This window comes from Erinaceus europaeus, chromosome 14 (assembly GCF_950295315.1).
Source record: "Erinaceus europaeus chromosome 14, mEriEur2.1, whole genome shotgun sequence".
NCBI lineage: Eukaryota > Metazoa > Chordata > Mammalia > Eulipotyphla > Erinaceidae > Erinaceus > Erinaceus europaeus.
In genome coordinates, this window is record NC_080175.1 from 94004926 (window position 1) to 94027192 (window position 22267).

General features: G+C 36.8%; 1 protein-coding gene across 16 annotated transcripts in view; it reads right to left on the reverse strand.

The window, feature by feature from the left end:
- Positions 1–22267, reverse strand: part of ROBO2 (roundabout guidance receptor 2) — a 1295155-nt gene that overhangs the window by 91840 nt on the left and 1181048 nt on the right. For all 16 annotated transcript variants that reach the window (XM_060172139.1, XM_060172137.1, XM_060172131.1 and 13 more), the window contains 6 exons: positions 20049–20173; positions 14602–14773; positions 10641–10846; positions 3625–3706; positions 2906–3068; positions 830–996 (listed from right to left, as the gene is read on the reverse strand). In XM_060172139.1, coding sequence (XP_060028122.1) covers positions 830–996; positions 2906–3068; positions 3625–3706; positions 10641–10846; positions 14602–14773; positions 20049–20173 — 915 coding nt within the window. The remainder of the gene's footprint in view (positions 1–829; positions 997–2905; positions 3069–3624; positions 3707–10640; positions 10847–14601; positions 14774–20048; positions 20174–22267) is intronic.

Below are 22267 nucleotides of genomic sequence, written 5' to 3' on the forward strand. Positions count from 1 at the left end.
TGGGAAGCAGTTTGTTGCAAATAATGCAGCCTTCATTTCCAGTGTATTAATTCCCTTTGCCTACCAGTAGGAAAGGAATATATAATGTCTGTCCCATTGCATGTTTACCCCTAGACTACAGTGGCTTTTCAGTTTGAAGAGACAGGGTAAGAAAGATGCTCCTATCATTTCTCAGGTGTTTCTTTTTGTCAGTGGGAAGAATCATGTGCTTCAAAAGGAAAATTGGACTCACTGCTTTCTGTAATAAACTGTGCCTGGAGAGATCTTGTTTAATACAGTGACTGTCGTGATGTTTGGCAGCTCTGGCACCAGCACCAGTGGAAGAGCATGGAAACACCGACTGCTGGACCTTGCCCCGCCCCAGTGCATGTTTCTAAAGTGGTACTGAATGATTTGGAAGCTGCGTCTATGGGAACCACACCTTGAAACAATCAGAAGTAATTCTGACATCCCTATTTGGAACATTTCCGAAAAAAAAAAGGGGGGAGGGTCATCTTCACAACTTTGCAATTAATTTCAAAGATGCAGAAATTTGTTTTCTTCTTTCTGAAACAGAGTGAAGTCCTAGCTGAAAATCTTCATTTTTAGTGTGTAAATTTACCCGATTATTTTGTTTACAATTCAATAAACAGGTACTGGCAGCTCCAGAAAGAGGCTACACTTCCCCAAGGTGAACAGGAAGTATCTTTCTTCTCCACTAATCAGGACCAGAGAATCATTATTAGAAGCAACACAGACACATATACTTTTAATCAAGCAACCCCTTTGTTCTGAAGATCTGTTCAGTGTCTCCTCCTAGAGTCAGTAATGTTAATGCGACTGAAATTACCTTGTGTGCGTACAGGATCAGACATAGGACTGGGGTCACTGAGACCTTGGGGGTTAATAGCTCTGACCATAAATAAATAGATTGTATTGGGCCGCAGTCCTCTCACTGTGTAGAGCGTGGTCTTTACATGGTTTGCCACTGTCTGCCAGCTATTGCTCACTGATTGGCTGAAACAAGAACAGAGATTTCACTTACAGAATAGTCATACAGGTATTGGAAATGGAGTTGGGTTTCAATGACAAAGGTTAATGGCTGAAAATTAAACATACACATACATAAACACAAAACATTTGAAGTGTTCAGCCCAGTAAGTGAAACATTTGGATGATTTCAGTTTATTCAACAATAAAGCCAAGCCCCTCTAACTGAAGTTCCATGCACAACAAAGTTAAACTAAGCCCAGGAAATGTGACAGTCTCTTGCTAATGCATGGCACCCCACTAAACCAGTATTGTAAAGGGAACAGAGGCCAAGATCACAAGTTTATACAATAAATATGATTATCATAAATGTATATATATGATATATATATATATATCTTGAAAATAGTTAACTTGTACAAAGATTAAATGAACTACAGAGAAATTATGCCAATGTATTTTCCTGTTACAAGGTATGTTTTCTTTTGCATCAATTCTACATGCAATATTATAATAGAGCTTTCTAAAACTACATCTGTAAAAGAAGACAGGAAGCATGGAGTAAATATTTTCCTGAGGTTGCATTTTAAATAAAAATTGCACAGTTCAAAGTATTTTGATTTCTCATTTCAGAAAGGCAAAACAAAACATCCCTGATTCTACTTGTGTGGATCTTTTAGCTGCCAGCAACAACTGGGTTGCCAGCTAAGAATATTTTGTTTGAGCTGGTCATGTGATTTTTTTTATGAGAATGAACAAAAACAACAACAACAAAATATGACTTGCTCAGGGATATCCACTTAGTCTTCAGGAGTCTTTCTGCACCAGAGTATGAAAATTGCAGAAAATTACTGTTTTTGAAATCTAGAAATTATGTACTGATTATTTCTTAATTAGGGAAACATGAAATGAAAGTAATATATATTTTGTCTAATGGTTAAAAAAAGGCCATCAATAGGAGTCGGGAAGTAGCACAGCGGGTTAAGTGCACATGGCACAAAGCGCAAGGACCTGCATAAGGATCCTGGTTAGAGCCCCCGGCTTCCCACCTGAAGGGAAGTCACTTCACAGGTGGTGAAGCAGGTCTGCAGGTGTCTGTCTTTCCTTCTCTGTCTTCCATTTCTCTCTGTCCTATCCAACAATGACGACGACAATAATAACTACAATAATAAAACAACAAGGGCAACAAAAAGGAATAAATAAATAAATAAATAAATATTTTTTTAAAAGGCCATCACTATCTTTACTGTGGCAAATAAAAGCACACTGGAGTTAAGTCTGGAGTTGCATTTCCTAGTCATATAAACATGCATCAAATTTGTATCAATGACAAGTACATAAGTGGACATATGTTTTTCTTTCAGCAAGCAGACTTGCATGGAATCAGTTTTCTTTTTCTTTTCTTTTTTTTTCCCGTTTTTTCCTTTTGGAGTCAGTTTCTTAATTGCAGTGTTTAATGAACTCCTAGCCATATCCAATACATACATTTCGATGTATAGTATAAAACATTAGGATTTTTTAAAGTTATAATCTAGTTATTAAGAACACAGTTCTAGGATCCAGTTGCTCAATTAATGCTTTATAACTTAAAAAAAAAAAAAGTACCTTGCCTTCTTCCTAGAAAGGAAGAGAAAGGGAAGGGAAAAGGAAAAAAAAAAAGCATCATAAATCTGTGCATCTCTTAGGATAAAGAAAGGATTTAAATGATTATGTTGCGAAGTAGATCCTTGTAGTCTTAAGCATGATTAATGTAGACTTAATCTTAATTTTTTAAAAAATAACAAGGTACTGCTGCAGTCTACACTTTAGTAAAGTCAGATACAAAAACTAAATTCAGGAAATGCACTGAAGGAAACAGCAAGATAACTTATATAGGATTTTTAGACATAGGAGCTGAAACAGAAACCAAATGGGAAAGAAAGAAACTTTCTCATACCTGAAAGCCTCAATGATATACGAACTTGCCGGGAGGGTTCCAGGAGTACCTGGCTGCCAGGACAAAGTAACACTGTTCTTAGTCACATCGGTGACTTGTGGTTTAGACGGTGGCCCTGGAAGGTCTTTTACGTCATAACTTTTACTGATTGTTGCTCCAGATTCTGTAGAGGATACACAAAACAAACAAAAACTTCATTTTAATTACATAACCTGCACCATTGCTTTAAAAGAAGGAAAGTAATTTATTTGAACATGTTAATATTTGCTTTCTTCTATGTTAGCAAATGTTTAGTTCTACTGAAGATGGGTATAGGTGTTTGCTCTTTAGGTAGAAAGCAAACAAACAAGGATATCGTGCATAAATGGATCAAAATCCACATGTGGAATTCTACGGAATAAGTATGAAGGAATTTAAATAGCAAAAATCAGCTGTAACATTAAATTACAAGCCAGGGAGTCAGCATAATGGTTCTGCAAAAGGCTCTCCTGCCCAAGGCTTCGAGGTCTCATGCTCAATCTCTACCACCACCCACAGTCAGAGCTGAGCAGTACTCTGGTCTCTCTTTGTGTGGATCTTTCTCTCTGTATATTTTTCATTACGATAAAACATTTTTAAAAAGTCAACTGATGGAAACCATCTTGACTTCCCTATACCACATGCACTCACTAAAGTAGACACAGGATTTCTTCTGTTCCTACAACTGCCAGAGAGCTCACCTGTTACATCCAGCACAGCACTCCAAGATGTCTCTCCACTTGGACTCGTAGCCACACATGTGTATGTGCCTGTATCAGATATCTGGCAGACAAAAACAGAGAGGATTACAGGCTTTCAATTAGTGTCCAGAATAATCACTCAGTACCAACCTGGAAAAAATTAATTTCTTAGGGGGTCGGGTGGTAGCGCAGTGAGTGAAGTGCACGTGGTGCAAAGTGCAAGGGCCCATGTAAGGATCCCAGTTCAAGCCCCTGGCTCCCTACCTGCAGGGGATTTGCTTCACAGACAGGTGAAGCAGGTCTGCAGGTGTCTGTCTTTCTCTCCTCCTCTCTGTCTTCCCCTCCTCTTTCGATTTCCTCTGTCTTATCCAACAACAACAACAACTATGACAGCAGTAACAACGACAACAAGTGCAACTAGGGCAACAAAATGGGAAAAATGGCTTCCAGGAGCAGTGGATTCATAGTGCAGGCAGCAAGCCCCAGCGATAATCCTTGAGGCAAAAAATAAATAAGATAAAATAAATAAAATAATTTAATTACTTAAAAGTTGCTGTATCATGTGAGACTGGAAGATGGAGCAGTGGATCGATAGGGTTGGATACTCAGCATGAGGTTGTAGGGTTAAGCCCCATGTGCTAGACTGATACTCTGGTCCTCTGTTTCTGTCTCTCTGTGTGTGTGTCTCTTCTAAACCAACAAATAAATCTTTAGGACAGGAGAGTAGCACAGTGGTTTGTGAGAAAATACCTTTCATGCCTGAGATACCAAAGGTTCAGGTTCACCCTCTGAAACCACCCTAAGATAGAGCTGAGCCGTGGCCTGGTCTCTCTTGGGATCTTTCTCTCTGTAACTCGCTCTTATTAAAAGAAAATAAATACTAAGAAACAAGGAGAGAAAGGGAAAACACAAAGTGGAAATTGGACTGTTTGTAGTACAGTGTACCAGAAGCAAAGAACTCTAGCGAGGGTGGGGAGAGGAGGGATTGAAGAGGCATTGGGGTCTTGATGCAGGATTCTGGGAAAGGACACAGTTGGGGATGAGAGTTCTGCAGACATCTATCATGAGGAAGTAAGAAATTGTACTCGTGTATCAACAGCTGTAAACCATGAAGACCCAATGAAATGATAAAAATATAAAATATTTTTAAGACAATTAAATTAAAATTAAATAAATGAATATTTTAATAGATGTGGTATCATTAACTTGCCCCAATTGTTCATTAGAGGCAATCATAACTATGCATAAGCTATTAAAACACACTTTCTCGATGTTTTTTCATTCATAATAGTTTCTCTTTTGAAACTATGTATTATTTTATTTACTTATCAGATAGAGACAGCCAAAATTCAAGAGAAGTAGGTGATAGAGAGAGAGAGATGGAGAGACACACGCAGCCCTGCTTCACCACTCATGAAGCTTCCCCCTGCAGGTGGGGACTGGGGGTTCAAACTTGGGTCCTTGTACACTGTAACATGTGCACTCAACCAGGTGGGCCACCTGCCGACCCTTCATAATAGTAATTTAACAACTTTTGTTATAGTCCTATAACTATATGCTACTTGGTTGGTAAACTATCTAGAAAATATATTTTATCACCTTTTAACATTTTTTTTAATGGTGAGGCTTCACTGTGTCAGTTAAATGTGAACATTCAGGAGAATTACTTTTTTTTAAAGAATTTATGAGGGAGTTGGGCGGTAGGTAGCACAGCAGGTTAAACGCAGGTGGTGCAAAGTGCAATGACCAGCATAAGAATCCTGGTTCAAGCCCCTGGCTCCCCACTTGCAGGAGAGTTGCTTCACAGGCAGTAAAGCAGGTCTGCAGGTGTCTGTCTTTCTCTCCCCCTCTCAGTCTTCCCCTCCTCTCTCCATTTCTCTCTGTCCTACCTAACAATGACCTAAATAACAACAACAATAACTACAATAACAATAAAGAACAAGGGCAACAAACGGGAAAATAAATATATAAAAAAATTTAAAAAGGAATTTATAAATTTGCAGAGATCATTAATGCCAAACTGTCCTCTTTATCTCCAATAATTTCTATTTCTATGATAAAATGTGCCCAGTATGCAAAAATATATAGGCTGACAAAGGAACCCAGACGGGACAATTTCAGCAAGATGACATGGCCATGGCATTAAAATAGTTATTCTCCTTAGTCTATTTTATGTGACTCCTCTGAAACTTATCCATTACAGCCAGAAATGTGGAAAATTATTATGCACCTGAAATTTCAATGTTGTAATTTTTGCAGTGGTAATGACATTTAATTTTCTTTTAAATTTATTTCTTATTGGATAGAGACAGAGTAATAGAGAGAGGAGGAGGAGATACAGAGAAGAAAGGAGATAGGAAACACCTGCAGCCCTGTCTCACTACACATGTAGCTTCCCCCCTAGAGGTGGGGAGCAGGGACTTGAAGCTGGGCACTTGTGCATTGTAATGTGTGCACTTAAAGACTTGGAGTAACAGAAATAATTTATTTCGAAGGGAAAACACTATATTCCCTTTAAAAAAATCAATTCACTTATATTTAAGTTGTAACAGTGTAACTCTGAATAAAATTAAATATTACTAAAAAATAAATAAAACAGTGGGCTGGGTGGTGGTACACTTGATTGATCACACTGATCACAGTTCAAGCCCCCACCCCCACCTGCAGGGGGAAAGCTTCACGAGTGGTAAAGCAGGGCTGGCAGGTGTCATTTATTTTTTTTCTCTCCCTGTCTTCCCCTTCCATCTCAGTTTCTCTCTGTCTTTATCAGTAAATTAATAAATAAATAAAATAAGTGCATTATAATTATAATTATATAAGACATTATAAGGCAACAGACACCTGTGATACTCAATATATATATATATATATTATTGTTTTTTGCGAAAAGGGTTAATTTAATGGCATCTGAGGGCAGAATGTAAGCCGTGTATTAGGTAGTAAGTGTTCCATGACTTAGAAAATACCCTTTAAAAAACTTCTTTAAAACTACTGTGAGACTTCTGGGGATGGTCTAGCTTGTGGAGGATGAGGGTAAGGAAGCATTACTGACCTGCTGGTCACATCTCCTGAGACAAGAGAGTGAAACACCATCATCTTTTGCTGCCTCAAATGTATTGGCCCTATCCTTCTTAAAGAAGGTGGAGTTTATATCATCTAGGTGAAACTCTCTTTTCTTCTTCCCCCAAATCCTTGTGCTAGAAGGTTTTTTTTATTTTCTTTAGGGTTATTGCTGGGGCTCTGTGCCTGTCACTACAAATCCACGGCTCCTGGAGGCCATTTTACCCACTTTTGTTGCCCTTGTTGGATAGGGCAGAGAGAAAGGAGAGGGGGGAGAAGAGAGAGACAGGGAGAGAAAGAAGCCTGCAGGCCTGCTTCACCACTTGTGAAGTGAACCCCCTGCAGGTGGGGAGGCAAGGGCTTGAACCATGATCCTTAAGTTGGTCCTTGCACTTTGCACCATGTGCACTTAACCCATTGGGCTACACCCAGCCCCTCTGCTAGAAGGTTTTAATGTTGTGTCTGGGTCTAAGGAATGCTTGATACCATTGCTCCTGGGTTCCTCTCCACTTCTCTTTCACCTCCCTCCCTTCTTTCCTTCCTTCCTTCCTTCCTTCCTTCCTTCCTCCCTCCCTCGCTCCCTCCCTCCCTCCCTTTCTTCTTTCCTTCATTCCTTTTGAAAGAGAGAGAAAAAGGAGAGAAACACTATAGAACTGCTTCACCATCCATGGAGCTACCCTTTGTGCTTCTGTGGGATGAAAGGGTTCGGACTCACCACTTCACACATGACAAAGCACACCCTCTACTTGGTGAGCTATTCCTTGGTCTCTAGAAGGCTGTTTATCTCCCTATGTAAGGCTTTGTGAGTGAGTCCTCAGAATAAATAGGATTCTCCCCTATGCAGGCCTTTCAGATACATAAACATTTAGAGTTAATAGTGTCCACAGAAATCATCACATGAGTTTTTTTTTCAAAGAATACTTATAAAATTTCCATCTTATTGACTAGTTAAATATTTTATTATAAACTAACAATGTAATGCATTAGAAATAGTTAATAATGTCAGTAGTTCTCATTTACCACAGAAGACAAATGAGACCATAGCGAGGAATTTTGATAGTATCTTTACTCATCTTTGGATTTTGTCAAGGGATAATCATGGATAATCATAATCCATGATTATGTCTTGACAAAATTCAAAGATGAGTAAGAGATATTTATCCATGATTATGTAAAAGATACTATTAAAATTCCTCTCTATGGTCTCTCATTAAAAACAAAATTCACTCCAATTATTTTGGTGGTGAAGGAAACGTGAAACTGGACAGAGGAACAGATGACCAAGGGAGAAGATGCAGAATCAAAATTCTGTGACAGACTGGGAGTATGGATCAATCTGCCAACACCCATGTCCACTGGAGAAGCAATTACAGAAGCCAGACCTTCCACCTTCTGCACCCCATAGAGATCTTTGGTCCCTCCTCCCAGAGTGATAAAGACTAGGGAAGCTTCTAGTGGAGGGAATGGGACACAAGACTCCAGTGGTGGGAACCGTGTGGAATTGTACCCCTGTTATCTTACGATCGTGGTCATCATTATTAAAATCACTAATAAAAAGAGAAGAGAGTGAAAGAGACAGAGAGATCTTAAGGGAGATCTTGCTTCATCCTCCAGAACTCAATTTACATTTTCTGTGTTGTTTTAATAAACAAAGTCAGATTGAGGAGATCCAGTGGCACAACGGACATGGTACTTATACAAAGTCAGACTGAAAAAAAAAATTCTGTAATAAACATGATGGAATGTGGGAGGCAACAGGATGTCATATCTGTTGGTGTCAAAAGGTTAGAATATCCATGATTTTCCACAATTGGTTCTCAGAAGAATTATTAGTGCATAGATGTTACTGCCATTCTACTCCTTTAATTGATTTGAAATTCCATTATGTATTTAACTGAGTTTCAAATTGCTCAGCATTGTCACTCTGGGTCAGTGTATCTCCATACAGTTGCCTTCCATTATGCAGAGGGATGATGAGGCACACCTAGTGTAGAACATGCCATTCTTTCAATTGTGTCTGTGCACACATTATCGTCATTAGAAATCCTTGCATTTAAGAAGCATCACTCACAAACGAAATATAATGAGCTGAGGTTGGATTTTAATGGGATGTTCATTTGAATATGGTCTGTGAAAGAGGGGGAAAATTTGCATTTTATTATAGCTGCCTCACTCCAGTGTAGCACTTACTATTGTGTGTAAATGCTGCGAGAAGAGTATGTAGGTAATGTTTCTTAACTGCATCTCCTTGTCATTGTGTGGAGACGTAAGTCTGACATTAGCTGTGGTAGGTACGCTTTAATGAGTATTGGAATAGTCTACTTCTCAAAAGACATATTCAGTTGCCAATTAGCTGGAGAAGGAGAACATAGTGTTCCTTATGCTATTTTCCCCCTCTTGCATTAAGTACCTAAAAAGAAATAGTGAGACACAAAGGGATATGACCTACAGAAACCCTCTCTTGACTGTACAACTGAATTGCTGTAAAATACATTTTATCACCCTCTAAGCACAGTCATCTTAAAAAAAAGAACAACATTTTCATTTTGGAGTCTACCAAAAGCCTAAATACCACTGCTAAATCTCATACTCCAGTTACCATCATCGTCCTCACATTCATGTTTTGCCCATTTATTTTAAACAATGTCTTTTTTTTTCTTAGGACTGCTTCATATCTATTACATTCTTCTTTTATCCGTAACTAAATGTTTTAAAGAAAGATTAAAATGCTGGCACGATCTGTCACCTACTTTTCTCCTGTGTAGTTCGTTGGCCAGCAGATAAGCCCTCAAGAGCTTGCATCTCAGAGAGACTACTCAGAAGCCTGTCAGAAGACTCAACTGTTTGTTTGACACCATCTAACACCCACCTTTAATTGCTTCTTTCAAACACTACCGGTGATCTTGACTATTCAAACACACCCTTTAATTCAGCAGTACTGTGAAAATGCATTAATCTCCATGGCTCAAGTCTGCCTTTAGCCCAGAGACTGAGGTTAAAGTGTTACAAATAGTTGGCATTAATTCTTAATGACTCCCATTTTGTTCAACGAGGGTTAACCATTAATTTGCTATCAATAGAAAGACAGAATGAATATCTATACTAGTTTATTGTTCTTGTAACGGAGTTTAACAATGTTTTTCTACTTAGAGCAATAGTTGATGCCTTCGTTTTAACATTTAAAAGATAACATATGATTTATATTAACACACTGAAATTTGTATGCATGGGACAGTGTAATGTGAAAATGGAATATATATATATATATATATATATATATATATATATATATATATACAGCTGTGTAATATAATGATAAACAACTAGGTAAACGTGATTATAAATGTGTTTGCTTTGTATGATTTGAACTGTCTTAAGCATGACTGTCTGAAAGCACAAGCAATAAAAATATTTGTATCCCCAAACCTCACTTTTACATTGAAAAACTTCAGCAACATATTAGTTTATTTATTAGTTTATCGATAGCCACTGAAAACAGTTAACTTAGGCTAAAATATTTCCCACAAACTACCAACCTTACCTCTTAAGCATTCACTCTCTTTAGTTTTTCCCACACAGTCAACCCAATGGATTCACATTTTCATACAAATTCCCTTGTTTACAATACAAATAAGAAGCATCTGCCATTTTCAACATTTTTCAAATGCTCAGTTACTATTGTTAACTTGATGCACTTAAATTGTTGGTTCTGTTGACTGTGTACACTTGATAAGGACTGAAAAAATAAAGTTTTCTAGGTGCACTGCAGAATTATAGTGAGCATGTCATTCTCCCCTCTGATTCCAATTCTTAATTTTCAAATAAGAAAATATCAGTATATAACAACAAAACAACATGAATAATTAAGCCTAATGGAAACATTTTCAAATTCACAACACAGTTTTCCTAAGGCAGCAGTTAAACTTATGATGCAAATACAAGTCTACTGCACTTACCCGTAAATTCTTAATCTGCAATGTCCCTTGTTCTTGTATTATTGCTCTTGGATCTCTACCCAGAAAAGCAAACCCCTCCTTTAACCAGCTGATGACAGGCAGAGGATCGCCAGTAGCTTTACACTTCAGTAGTGCTGTACCGTCTACTGCCAGTGTTTGGTTGGCTGGGCCTTGTAGAATTATGGGTGGAGGTCTATCTGTCAAAACTGAAGCATAAAGGTATGTATGAGCTACTTTTAACTTCATGAACTACAATAGTAGTTTTCAGATCTTGGTAATGAAATTAAACTTAAATTCCCAAAGTCACACACTATTCATAACTTATTTTGCATCCTTACGCCATCATCTCAACTGTTCAGACTGTACACATACATAAATACTAGATATTATAGTTGTCATCACTCTCTTATAACTTACTCTTCATTCCTTATCATTAAAAGAATAGCAGAACAATGTCTGATGTTTTATAAGGGCTTATTAACACTAAATTAATACACAGAAAGCTATAAGCTATCATTCATAAAGTGTCCATTTTCTCTCTCATGCATATTGAGGAAAGTGTGTATCACATGGCTAGAATCAGGTTTCAGTTTGACTATAAATTTATGTGTAATACAGAAACTCACTCTTTTTTTAATTTTTTAAAAAATTATCTTTATTTTTTTATTGATTAGAGACAGCTAGAAATTGAGAGAAAAGGAGGTGATAGAGATGACAAAAGACAAAGAGACACCTGTACCCCTGCTTCATCACTTGTGAAGCTTTCCCCCTGCAGGTGGGGACCCAGGGCTCGAACCTGGGTTCTTATGCATTGTAACGTGCGCTCAACAAGATGCAGCACCCCCTGACCCCTAGAAGGTCACTCTTGCTAGCACCTGTTGGATGCAGTATGTATATGGAGTATAAATTTTCTGTTGCTGTTTAAATGTTATACTTTGTTTCAAAATTGGGAATTAAATTTAAGGTCATAGTGCTATGATTTGTATGGTACCCCTGAATTGCTTCTTACACTAAAGAAATCTGCTTACATTGTATTTACATCATGCCAGATTAGTGCCTATGTTCATCTGGATAATATTTCCATAAATTTACAAACTTTTATTTCTGCATGTTTTGTACCATGTACTGTTTTGTAGTAGTATCTACTGTGGAATTAGAAGTATTTAATAACGATTTACCAAATACATCAGAAAAAAAAGATCACTTTTAAAATGAATGATGGAGATGATGTTTTATGATGAAACCTTTCAGTTATCATATATGCCACAGTAGCGCTTTGATCTTTCTGTGTCTCTCGTAAAGTAAATACTTCAGAGGGGTCTGGGAGGTGGAGTACCTGGTTAAGTGCACATACGACAGAGTACAAGGACCCTGGTTCTAGCCCCCACTCCACAACTCCAGAGGAGGACACTTCATAATCAGTAAATTAGATATGCAGCTGTCTCTCTTTCTCCTTTCTATCTCCCCCTCCTCTCTCAATTTCTATCCTACCAAATAAAAATTATAAAGGTAAAAAATACTTTAGAAAAACAAGAGGGAAAAGTGGGTTTTATTGCCAGAGTAGAAGTAATTTAATTTTAAATAATTTTACTTTTTTGTTACATGTTAAATATCTGGACATAATTCTGGTAATACACTTTCTCCTGCTTTTATTTTTATATACCTGGAATCATTAGGTATATACAAATGGTCCCTAATTAATTTCCCTCATTTTTACTATGCAAACAAGTAGTTCAGCCTATTTTAAATTACTTTAATAATGAAAGTTATATACAGTGATGTAGCTAAAAGGAGATTTGTGTCAAGCTTGTTTTTTGTTGCTGCTAGCAGTTTAAAGTTGTTACAGATGAAAGGTAACATAAAGTCAGAGGTTAAATAAACATTTGAGGCTTTGCAACAATCTGTGAATAATTCCATGGTTTCCTCTAACCATTCATTATAAATACTAAATAATACATTTATTAAAGATCACGGTGTGGTCATTTAATATGTTCAGGGTCAACATAAGGTATACATAGAATTTTTCTCTTTGGTTCTTGTTCAATATTGCCTCTGCTCAGAATTTTCAATATATTTTTCTATTTATTTGGAATTAAAGAAGAATTAAAGAGCAGTTTCAAGGAATCAACGAGAAGTTCCTCTCAAGGAGTTTTTTTGAAATATACTGAAGAGACTTAATCAGTTAAAAAAATCCTCAGCAGCATCTTTTATATATAAAAGTCTTTAATTTGCTTGAGATGAATCCTGAACCAATATGATGGGCGAATATTTAGATTTAAGGTCCTAACAATAATGGTGCTGGTAAGTGTGGGCTTGACTGTGTTTAGGTCTGGAAGTTAGATTTCTTAACTCTCAAAATCAATGTCACTAACCTTTATTTGATGTTTTCACAATAAGATTTTGACTTTGAGACTTCGTAAGTAAAAAATCAATGTAGGGATTAATATTCAACCCAGTTTAAATGAAGTGCTAGGAGTCAACTCGGTCATCAGATTTAAGCTGATTTAATTTCGACCTCAGACATGAAGGTGGAGCTAGTTCTTTGTCATCAACTATCAAGTTCATCAGTTTTCCTTCTCATTGCATTGTCAGACAAAATTCAGAATATTCACCTACCTCATGAACCAAATCAGGTATATCAATTTAGTCTTCTAACTGATCAGCTTTTTTTTCTACATATACAATTTGTTGTTTTTTTTTTTTCAGAGCATGTTTCATTTGGAAATACAATACTATCAACAGAAAGACTGTAGTAGTAACCTTAAAAAACTATATTTGGAATATTTCACAACAATATAAAATGAAATTTGGGCTTGTTTTCAGAACATCTTGTTTTCCATCTATGTGTACCTGGACATTTTTTGTTCTAGCACAGAACACAGGAACAGAAAAAAAATAATTAACAGATTTATTTTATTCTTTTAAAGGTATACAGAGGTATAATGGATCTTCTTGTCCATCCAGATAAGACTTTTTCATTGCTACCCTTGAACGTGACTTCATTTTCAACCACACAGCAGTAAGCATCTGTAGGTGTAGCCATTAGTGACTCAATGTGTCCATGCCAATGTTTGTCTATTCTATGTATTTCCATTCTTGACATGGAGTGGAATCAGGCAATAGCATGATGGCCATTAAAAACTATTGCCTCTGTATTAATTTTAAATGATCTCATAATCCACATGCAAATTTGATTTATATGAAAGGGCATAAAAGAGTTGCCTGTGGAGAAAGAAGAGACTCAGGAAGGGAACAAAGTAATGCTATTATATTTCACCAGTCAACGTACAGGAGAGAAGTTTAAAAGTCCATGTACAAATGAAAAACAAAAGTTTTAACACTCATCATTAGTTTCTGGAAAATTCAATTAATAGTGCATGTATAATAAAAAAGTCACAAGATGTCATAATGTGATTAATTAAATACACATTTCTGTTTCTACTTATAATAGTAAAGATGCTATCACTTCTACTGGTAAGTTTTTTAGCTTTTTTTATTTTTTTTATTTAAAAAAGGATAAATTAACAAAACCATAGGGTAGGAGGGGTACAACTCCACACAATTCACACCACCCAATCTCCATATCCCATCCCCTCCCCTGATAGCTTTCCCATTCTCTATCCCTCTGGGAGCATGGACCCAGGTAAATTTATCAATATTTGTTAGGAACATGTTAATATAGAACTAAATAAACTCCATCTATATGCAATGAATATGAAATCATTCCTTTAAAATGGTACAGCAAAGTGTTTTAAAATATAAAGTAAGATGGGCTATTGTTTGAGAAAATAATTATCATCAAGTTCGGGAAAACGAGAAAGAAGATGTACATATACACTTATAAAATAAGCATTAATTTCAATGATGTAACTTAACAAACCAAAAAGTTCTACATGTATAATGTCAACCTTGAAATAGAAATCATTATAACCCTAAGATCATTCTCACAGTAATGTCATACCATCAGTAACTTCCAGTTGAGCTTTTGCTAGAATGCTTCCTGCCACAGTGAGGGCCTGGCAGATGTAATAACCAGCATCTGAATGCTGGATGTTGGTGATGGTGAGGTCTCCTTTTGGTGACACAGAGCATCTACTGTTGGGCTGCTGAGGTTGGTTTGGGAAAAGCAGGTTCTGTAAAGCAATTGTAATCTCATCAATACTATTTTCCATTCAGATGGAAAAATCACATAAACAATAGCTATTGCAATTATGGGGATATGACAGGGCAAAGGGAAACACATAGATTTTCAGAAACTTGATGTTTAAGGGTCAGGCATTGTCACACTCAGGTGAGTGCACATATTATTATATGCAATGTTTGAACCCTGTTCCCCATCTGCAGATAGGACCCTTCAACCAGTAAGCAGGTATGTAGGAATCTGTTTTTCTCTCTTCATCTCAATCTCCTCCTTTCTCAATTTCTCTCTATTCTATCCAATAAAATATAAAGGAAAAAAAATGTTCACCAGGAGTGGTAGACTTTTAGTGCTGACAGTGCAAGTAATTGGGTGGCAAAGGAAAGAGAGAGAAAGAGAAACAGAGAGAAAGAGAGAGAGAGAGAGAGAGAGAGAGAGAGAGAGAGAGAGGAGATGAAGAAGGAGGAGGAGGAGAAGGAGAAGAAGGAGAAGAAGAAGAAGAAGGAGAAGAAGGAGGAGGAGGAGGAGGATGAGGAGGAGGAGGAAGGAAAAGGACCTTATTTGAAGTTTTGGGAAAAATAAAATACTCTTAGAAATCAGCATGCTCTAGGTTTAAGAAGTTATCTAATAAATCTAAACCCTTCTTTTAACCAGCAACTCTTTCCCCGGCTTTTTGCTAGTTACTGATAGTCTTGGAAATAAAGTTTTGTGTTTTTTTTTTCATTTGTGAAACAGGTACAATAATGCCTCTCTTAATTCACAATGCAAGACATCATGAGATTCAAGGATGAAACATTATTTATACCTGGATTTTATAGACTGTATAGTGCTAGTGGATAAAAACATTTTCCTGATTTTGAATACTTTTATGGATTAGCTAGTACCTCCTAAACATATGTAAATTATGGAGTGAAATCAACATAGCCAAGCAAATCTACACCTGCTAAGAGTTTCCTGCAGTCAACAGCTCTATGGGCTGGGAAAGTGGTGTAGCAGGTAGGGTGCATGGATTACAAGCAGGAGGCTCTCTGTATGTTCATGAGCACTGCCTATGGTGGGGTGGTGCTCTGATTTCTTTTTATCTAACTTTCATGATTTTTATATATATTTAAAGATTATATTCATTTATAAATGAGAAATATAGGAGAGAAACAAAGAACCAGACATCACTCTGGTACATGTGCTGCCTGGGACTGAACTCAGGACCTCATGCTTGAGAGTCCAAAGGCCTATGCACTGTGCCACCTCCCAGACAACCTTTCATGATTTTTTACCATGTATTTCACAGTTTTGAAATAAGTTATAAACAAATTCTAGTCTATATAAGATTAAGCAGGTCCTTGAAAATAAAAAGATGTAGAATGTTTCTGAGATGGACTATTATCTATAGAAATCAATATAGATTTATTTAAAAATCAACTCATTTTAGTTTATGATATATCTTAAATTTTATTTTTATTATGTTTTTCATTCTACTTATTTATCATTGGATAGAGACAGAAATTGAGAGGGAAGAAGAATACAGAGATACACCTGCATTCCTACTTCATCACTCATGAAGTTTCCCCCCTGCCTGTGGGGACCAGGGGCTTGAGCCCAGGTCCTTATACATTGTAGTGTGTATGCTTAACCAGGTGAGCTACCGCCCAGTCCCAACTTATGATACATCTTAAATTAGGTACAAGTAGAACAAAACATGTTTTAAAGTTCTTTTATGATGTCTATAATAATAATAATTTGGATGACCTATATTGTGTTACTGTTGTTCAATTAAGAAAAACATTTGGGCATAATAAATCACATTGAGATATGTTTCCAAGATGGATTATAAATAAGGACATATCAATTTTTATGTTGTATTTACTTACAAAAAAAGAACATTATAACCCTCTGGGATCTGTTTCTCGATAGAGTAATTAATTTTCCAGGTTTGTAATTAAACAGTTTCAATACATGACAATCAGAGGGTAAAAACATTCAATTAAAGGCATAAGACACATTTTCACCTTAAAATGTTTTTACCCTTGAAGTCATACCAATGGAAGAGGATAAAATAGGGCATTAACACTTTTCAATTACACTAAATGTCTTTAATCCTGCAAATGATGTCCTACTTTAATTAGAAGCTCTTCCCTTTATTGCAACATGATGGATGTCCACTTTATTAGATTCAAGTGTGACACTGTAAGCCCACTCGACATAAACATTACCACATTATTAAACCCTTTCCAAAGGAATTGCTGTTTGCTAGCATGTCAGGAATATAGTTTCAAATTGTACTGTCTGCTTATAAAATTTGTATTTTTATAAAAGGCCAAGACATCTTCATATATGGGAATCATAATTTGAGAACAAGTTCATCCCCCCCATAGAGTCCAAATATATTACAGAAATAAACCATCTGAAGGAGAAAGGTCTAAATTTTAAAGCCTCTGGAAAATGATACAATAATTCAAAGTGTGTACTTTACTACAATTAGCCATTAGAATACTAATTTACATAGCACTAATACATCAGGTGGCCTGAATTCTCTCTGGGATCGCTTCCTCTGCAACATAATATCAGTCCACCTTTTAAATGATTTGCTGACATGGAAAATGGCATGTGACTGAGGTTAACCCATCATCTTTATTCCCTGCTTGTATGATACAGACAAAAGGAAATGGATTTACAAGCAAAAACCAGGAACTATACAGAGCTCTTCTTGCCTTCAAGTGCTTGAATATCCTATTAGTGCTAACTGGCATTATCAGCACATATTGAGGAATATGGACCATTAAGTCCAGGCTCTTAACTCTTTTTTACTGATGGATAATCATAGATCACTGTAAAAATTGGCTGCTAGAGACAGTAAGACAATTTATTTTTCCTAATACTCCAATTCATGGTTTTACATTTTACAGTTTGCTCAACTGTTGTGCATTTGCAGTCTCTTTCTTTGTTTGATAAGGAGATAAGTAATGAGAACCAGATCTAATCAGATCAAATATTCTAACTAGATACTTTGTGTAAGTCTTGCTAGCAATATCTCTGGGATTACATGGTACTTTGTCAAACAGCAGAAAAAAGAAAGATTTTGATGCTATTAGGCCACTGCTTCCAGCATAGAGCAATCTCGCGTATCTAAATATCATGTTTATTAGTTCACTGGTCATAACTTCACCTTATTTTCACATCGCTATATTCATATTCCTACAAATCATAGCCATAATGAACTCAATATCAATAGATAATACAAACTGAAGGACAGGATGAAGGAATGGAGGATGGAAAGAAGGAAGGAAAGGAGGGAGGAAGGAAGGGAGGGAGGGAGAGAGGGAGGAAGGAAGGAAGGAAGGAAGGGAGGGAGAGAGGGAGGAAGGAAGGAAGGAAGGAAGGAAGGAAGGAAGGAAGGAAGGAAGGAAGGAAGGAAGGAAGGGAGGGAGGGAGGGAGGGAGGGAGGGAGGGAGGGAGGGAGGAAGGAAGGAAGGAAGGAAGGAAGGAAGGGAGGGAGGGAGGGAGGGAGGGAGGCTGGCTGGCAGGCAGGCTGGCAGGCAGGCTGTACCAAGTTACTAAAACTGTAACTTGATGCTGTTGAGGAATACACTGAAATCCACAAAAATGTGAGATGATGCTGAGGAAAATTTCCTGGTGTCTCATATTCCAGAGACTCATCTATGAGTTCTAATCAATAGGTTCTCTCAGTATAAAGCATTTGTCATCCCTGGGAAAGTTATAGATTTTCTAAGGCTTTGTCTGAATCATTATTTCCCCAAAGTTCTTCCAGAATTTAGACTAACAGAGACAGTTGAGAAGGAAAAGCAATCTCTTCTTGAGAACTGCATACTTCCTTGGAGATGATTCTGGAAAATTTAAAGAGAAAATCGATCCCTTGGAAATGTAAAAATAAAATAATTGATAAAGAATACATTTTATGATATGTCTTAAACTGTAAATCTCACTCACTGACTCAGAACCTAAAAGTTATGATCTTCTTTGAGTGGACGACTTCTTGGTGGGAAAAGTAGTGTATTTAACTGACATTTAGCAGAGAGGCTGAGAGGCCATGCTTTCCCAAGAAAAAGTCCTGAGAAGATCAGCCAGGACACAGCAAAGACCAGAAGCTCTGATTACTTCTAATAGAGGATGTATTCTTTCCTTTCTAACCTACTATGAATGAATAACAAAAATTCTCACTTACTCTGAAATCTAAATTGATTTTAAATGAACATAAAGAACACTGATTTACACTCTATCTAGGAGAAGAAATTGAACTAGATTTCTAGCCTGATTAGTAATGCTTTTTGCCACCTTATATGTGCTCAGAGTCGTTCTAAGTGGTTCATACAAATTCAATTAAATTGCATAGTCATCCCGATGTGGCTCAGTTTTAAAAAATAAAACTTTCCTTTATGATCAAAGACCTTAAGTTGCTGTAGAAGCTTAGAACAATTTACACAAACTAGTTCCCTTACACAGTTTCATCATATCTACTTTATGTAAGGTATAAAAGTATAGAAAAGTGACATGAGGAAATAAAGATGTTTGATTCACATTCTTTATTCTTTTCTTCTTGTCTCTGGGTCCATTACTTTCTATTTTACATTTTTAACTAATTTATTTATTTTACCACTAGGCTGCAGCTGAAGTATAGCTTTCATTGTTCCATGATTTTTTCTTTCTTTCTTTTTAAAAAATATTTATTTAGTTAGTTATTCCCTTTTGTTGCCATTGTTGTTTTATTGTTGTTGTTATTATTGTTGTTATTGATGTCATCGTTGTTGGGTAGGACAGAGAGAAATGGAGAGAGGAGGGGAAGACAGAGGGGGAGAGACAGACACCTGCAGACCTGCTTCACCACCTGTGAAGTGACTCTCCTGCAGGTGGGGAGCTGGGGGCTCAAAATGGGATCCTTAAGCTGGTCCTTGCGCTTTGCGCCACGTGCGCTTAACCCGCTGCGTTACCACCTGACTCCCTTCTTTTTCTTTTATATAAAGGGTGAGAGACATAGAATTGAAGGAGAAGAAGAGGGAAAAGGAAAAAAATAAAAAAAACCTGCATCATAGTTCCACCACTTGAGAAGATTACCCCTGTAGGCAGAAACCTGGGGTCTGAACCCATACCGTTGAGCATGGTGACTAGTGCATTCCACTGGGCGCACAACTGCCTAGAACCTTGTCTCTATTTATAAAGATAGAACTGGCTCAGCATGGATAACAAGAAAGGAAATGCAGATTTTATGACAGGGGATTGTGGTAGATTCAGGAAAAACAGGCAAGGTTCATACTCACCTGGCTACCTTCTTTCTGCCAAAAAACAGCTGGCTGTGGGTTGCCTTTGGTTTCACAAGGAAATGTCACTGTTCCTCCTTGAGCAACAATCTGATCCCTTGGTCTAACCACAAACTGTGGAGGAGCTATAATTAAAGAATCGAGAAAATGTGTAAATATTAATCATTAATAAAAATTCGAGAGAAATTCTGATGTTAGGCGAATTTTTCAGTGGCAAACAGACACTACAATTTTCAAAAGGATTTTTCAAAACACAGAATGGAAGAGTAAAGAATATGTTCTCAAATGTAAAGATAGAAATAAACTAATAAGCAGAAACATTTTAAATGCTGTACATTTTGATATTTTGATTTTGTATATCTTGTGTTTGTATAGGAAAGTAGGTGTTTAATGATCCTGATGGTTTCAAGGTTAAACATAAGTTTCAAATTCTGTTTCCAAGAAATGAAAACCAGAGAATACTCTCAAAGCCAACATGCCCCCTCTCTGACAAACATGCTGTATTTTTTTTTAAATATTTGCAGGAATATTTTAAAGATATATATATATATATTTAAGTTTTTAACCTTTTATTTATTTGTTATTGGGTACAGACAGAGAAAATTGAGAGGGGAGAGGGAGATAGAGAGGGAGAGAGACAGAGAGACACCTGCAGACCTACTTCACCACTTGTAAAGCTTTCCCCCTATAGGTAGGGATAAGAGATCTGGGTTCTTGTACTGTAATGTGTGTGTTCAACTAGACATACCACCATCTGGCCCCTGATCATGTCTATTGTCCAGGGGACAAAAATATAAAATGTGGCAGTTTCACTGTTGAAGATAATAATTCTTAGAAGAAATTAGTATTTCATAGAAAGATGACCATTAAAAAAGTTGATGCTAGTTGATTCATTTCATTTATAAAAGTAATCATTAGTAGGCAATTACTATGCTCTCCAAAAGGATACAGAGAAAACACAGAGATATGAAGCATTTTACCCTCAAACCCTCATAAGAACACAACGTAATGAAAATTGCAAAGCAGTATGGCCAAAATACTAGCACTAGCAAATGAAATACAGAAATGGCCTGAGGCTATCTTAAATGCCAGTATAGAGATATTCTCATAGCACAGAAAAAAGAGCAGTGAGGTTGGGGTATGTGTAGTTGATATGATGGGACTTCAAGAGAGAAGTCCCACCTCGTGCTCTGCTGTGAAAGGTCTTATAGGCAGTGAATAGCATGGAGCATTAATAAAGTATGGGACGCTAAGATATGGGAAGAAATGAATATTATCGAACACAGTACAGAAAGCAAGAACACATGCATTTGTAGGATTTATCGAGGAAGGAAAGTCCAAATGGTGTAGACATCAGTAAACACAAAAGACAGATTTGGACTCAGTTTGAAAAAAAAAAATCCTGAGAAGTCAAACAGTCAAACCGGTAATTTTATTCTGATTCCTTCTAAACAGGGAAAGGATGGATTGGGAGGGGGGGTGTCTCTTACCCTTTAATGTGCATAGCAAGGAGTAAGGCAGCATTGACTTTTTGACATAAGGAGTCACCGTCAGAGAAATCACTCTTGGGATAGAGTATGTTTCCATGTAGATGGTCTAGATTCTAATCCCAGCACCATATGGAAGGTGTCATGGAGCATACTGCTCCTTTTCTCTCTGTCTTTATCTCTCAATTTTAGTGGGAAAAGCAGCCTAGGGACTATGACATCAGCTAGCGTAAGGCTCATCTCTAGAAGTACACAAATAAACAATCAAGTTGGAAGTCTGATGGGAATATTAGTAAAAAATAAAAGGTGAAAGTAATGATACCAGACACTAGTAATTTCTGTAAAATAGTAAAGAAAGAGCCTATGGTAAAATCCCCAAAACAATAACATCATGGGGTCCAGTTGTAAAGTGAAAGAAGAAAAGACAATAGACAATGGAAGTAGAAGTTTTCATAAGGTCAACTTCATACAAAATCTCACTATTAAGGTGGAGGTAGATAGCATAATGATTATGAAGAGACGTTTATACCTGAGACTCTTGAAGTCCCAGGTTCAATAGTTCCCACCACCATAAACCAGAGCAGAGCAGTGTTCTGATAAAAATAAAAAAATAATAATAGTAAAATAAAATAAATAAAAAGAAAATAACAAAATCCCACTATTGGGTTGGGATTTGTGCTAGAACACGGATCTTGAATGCCATAGGTTCTATCCAAAGCGGCCACCTGGTGA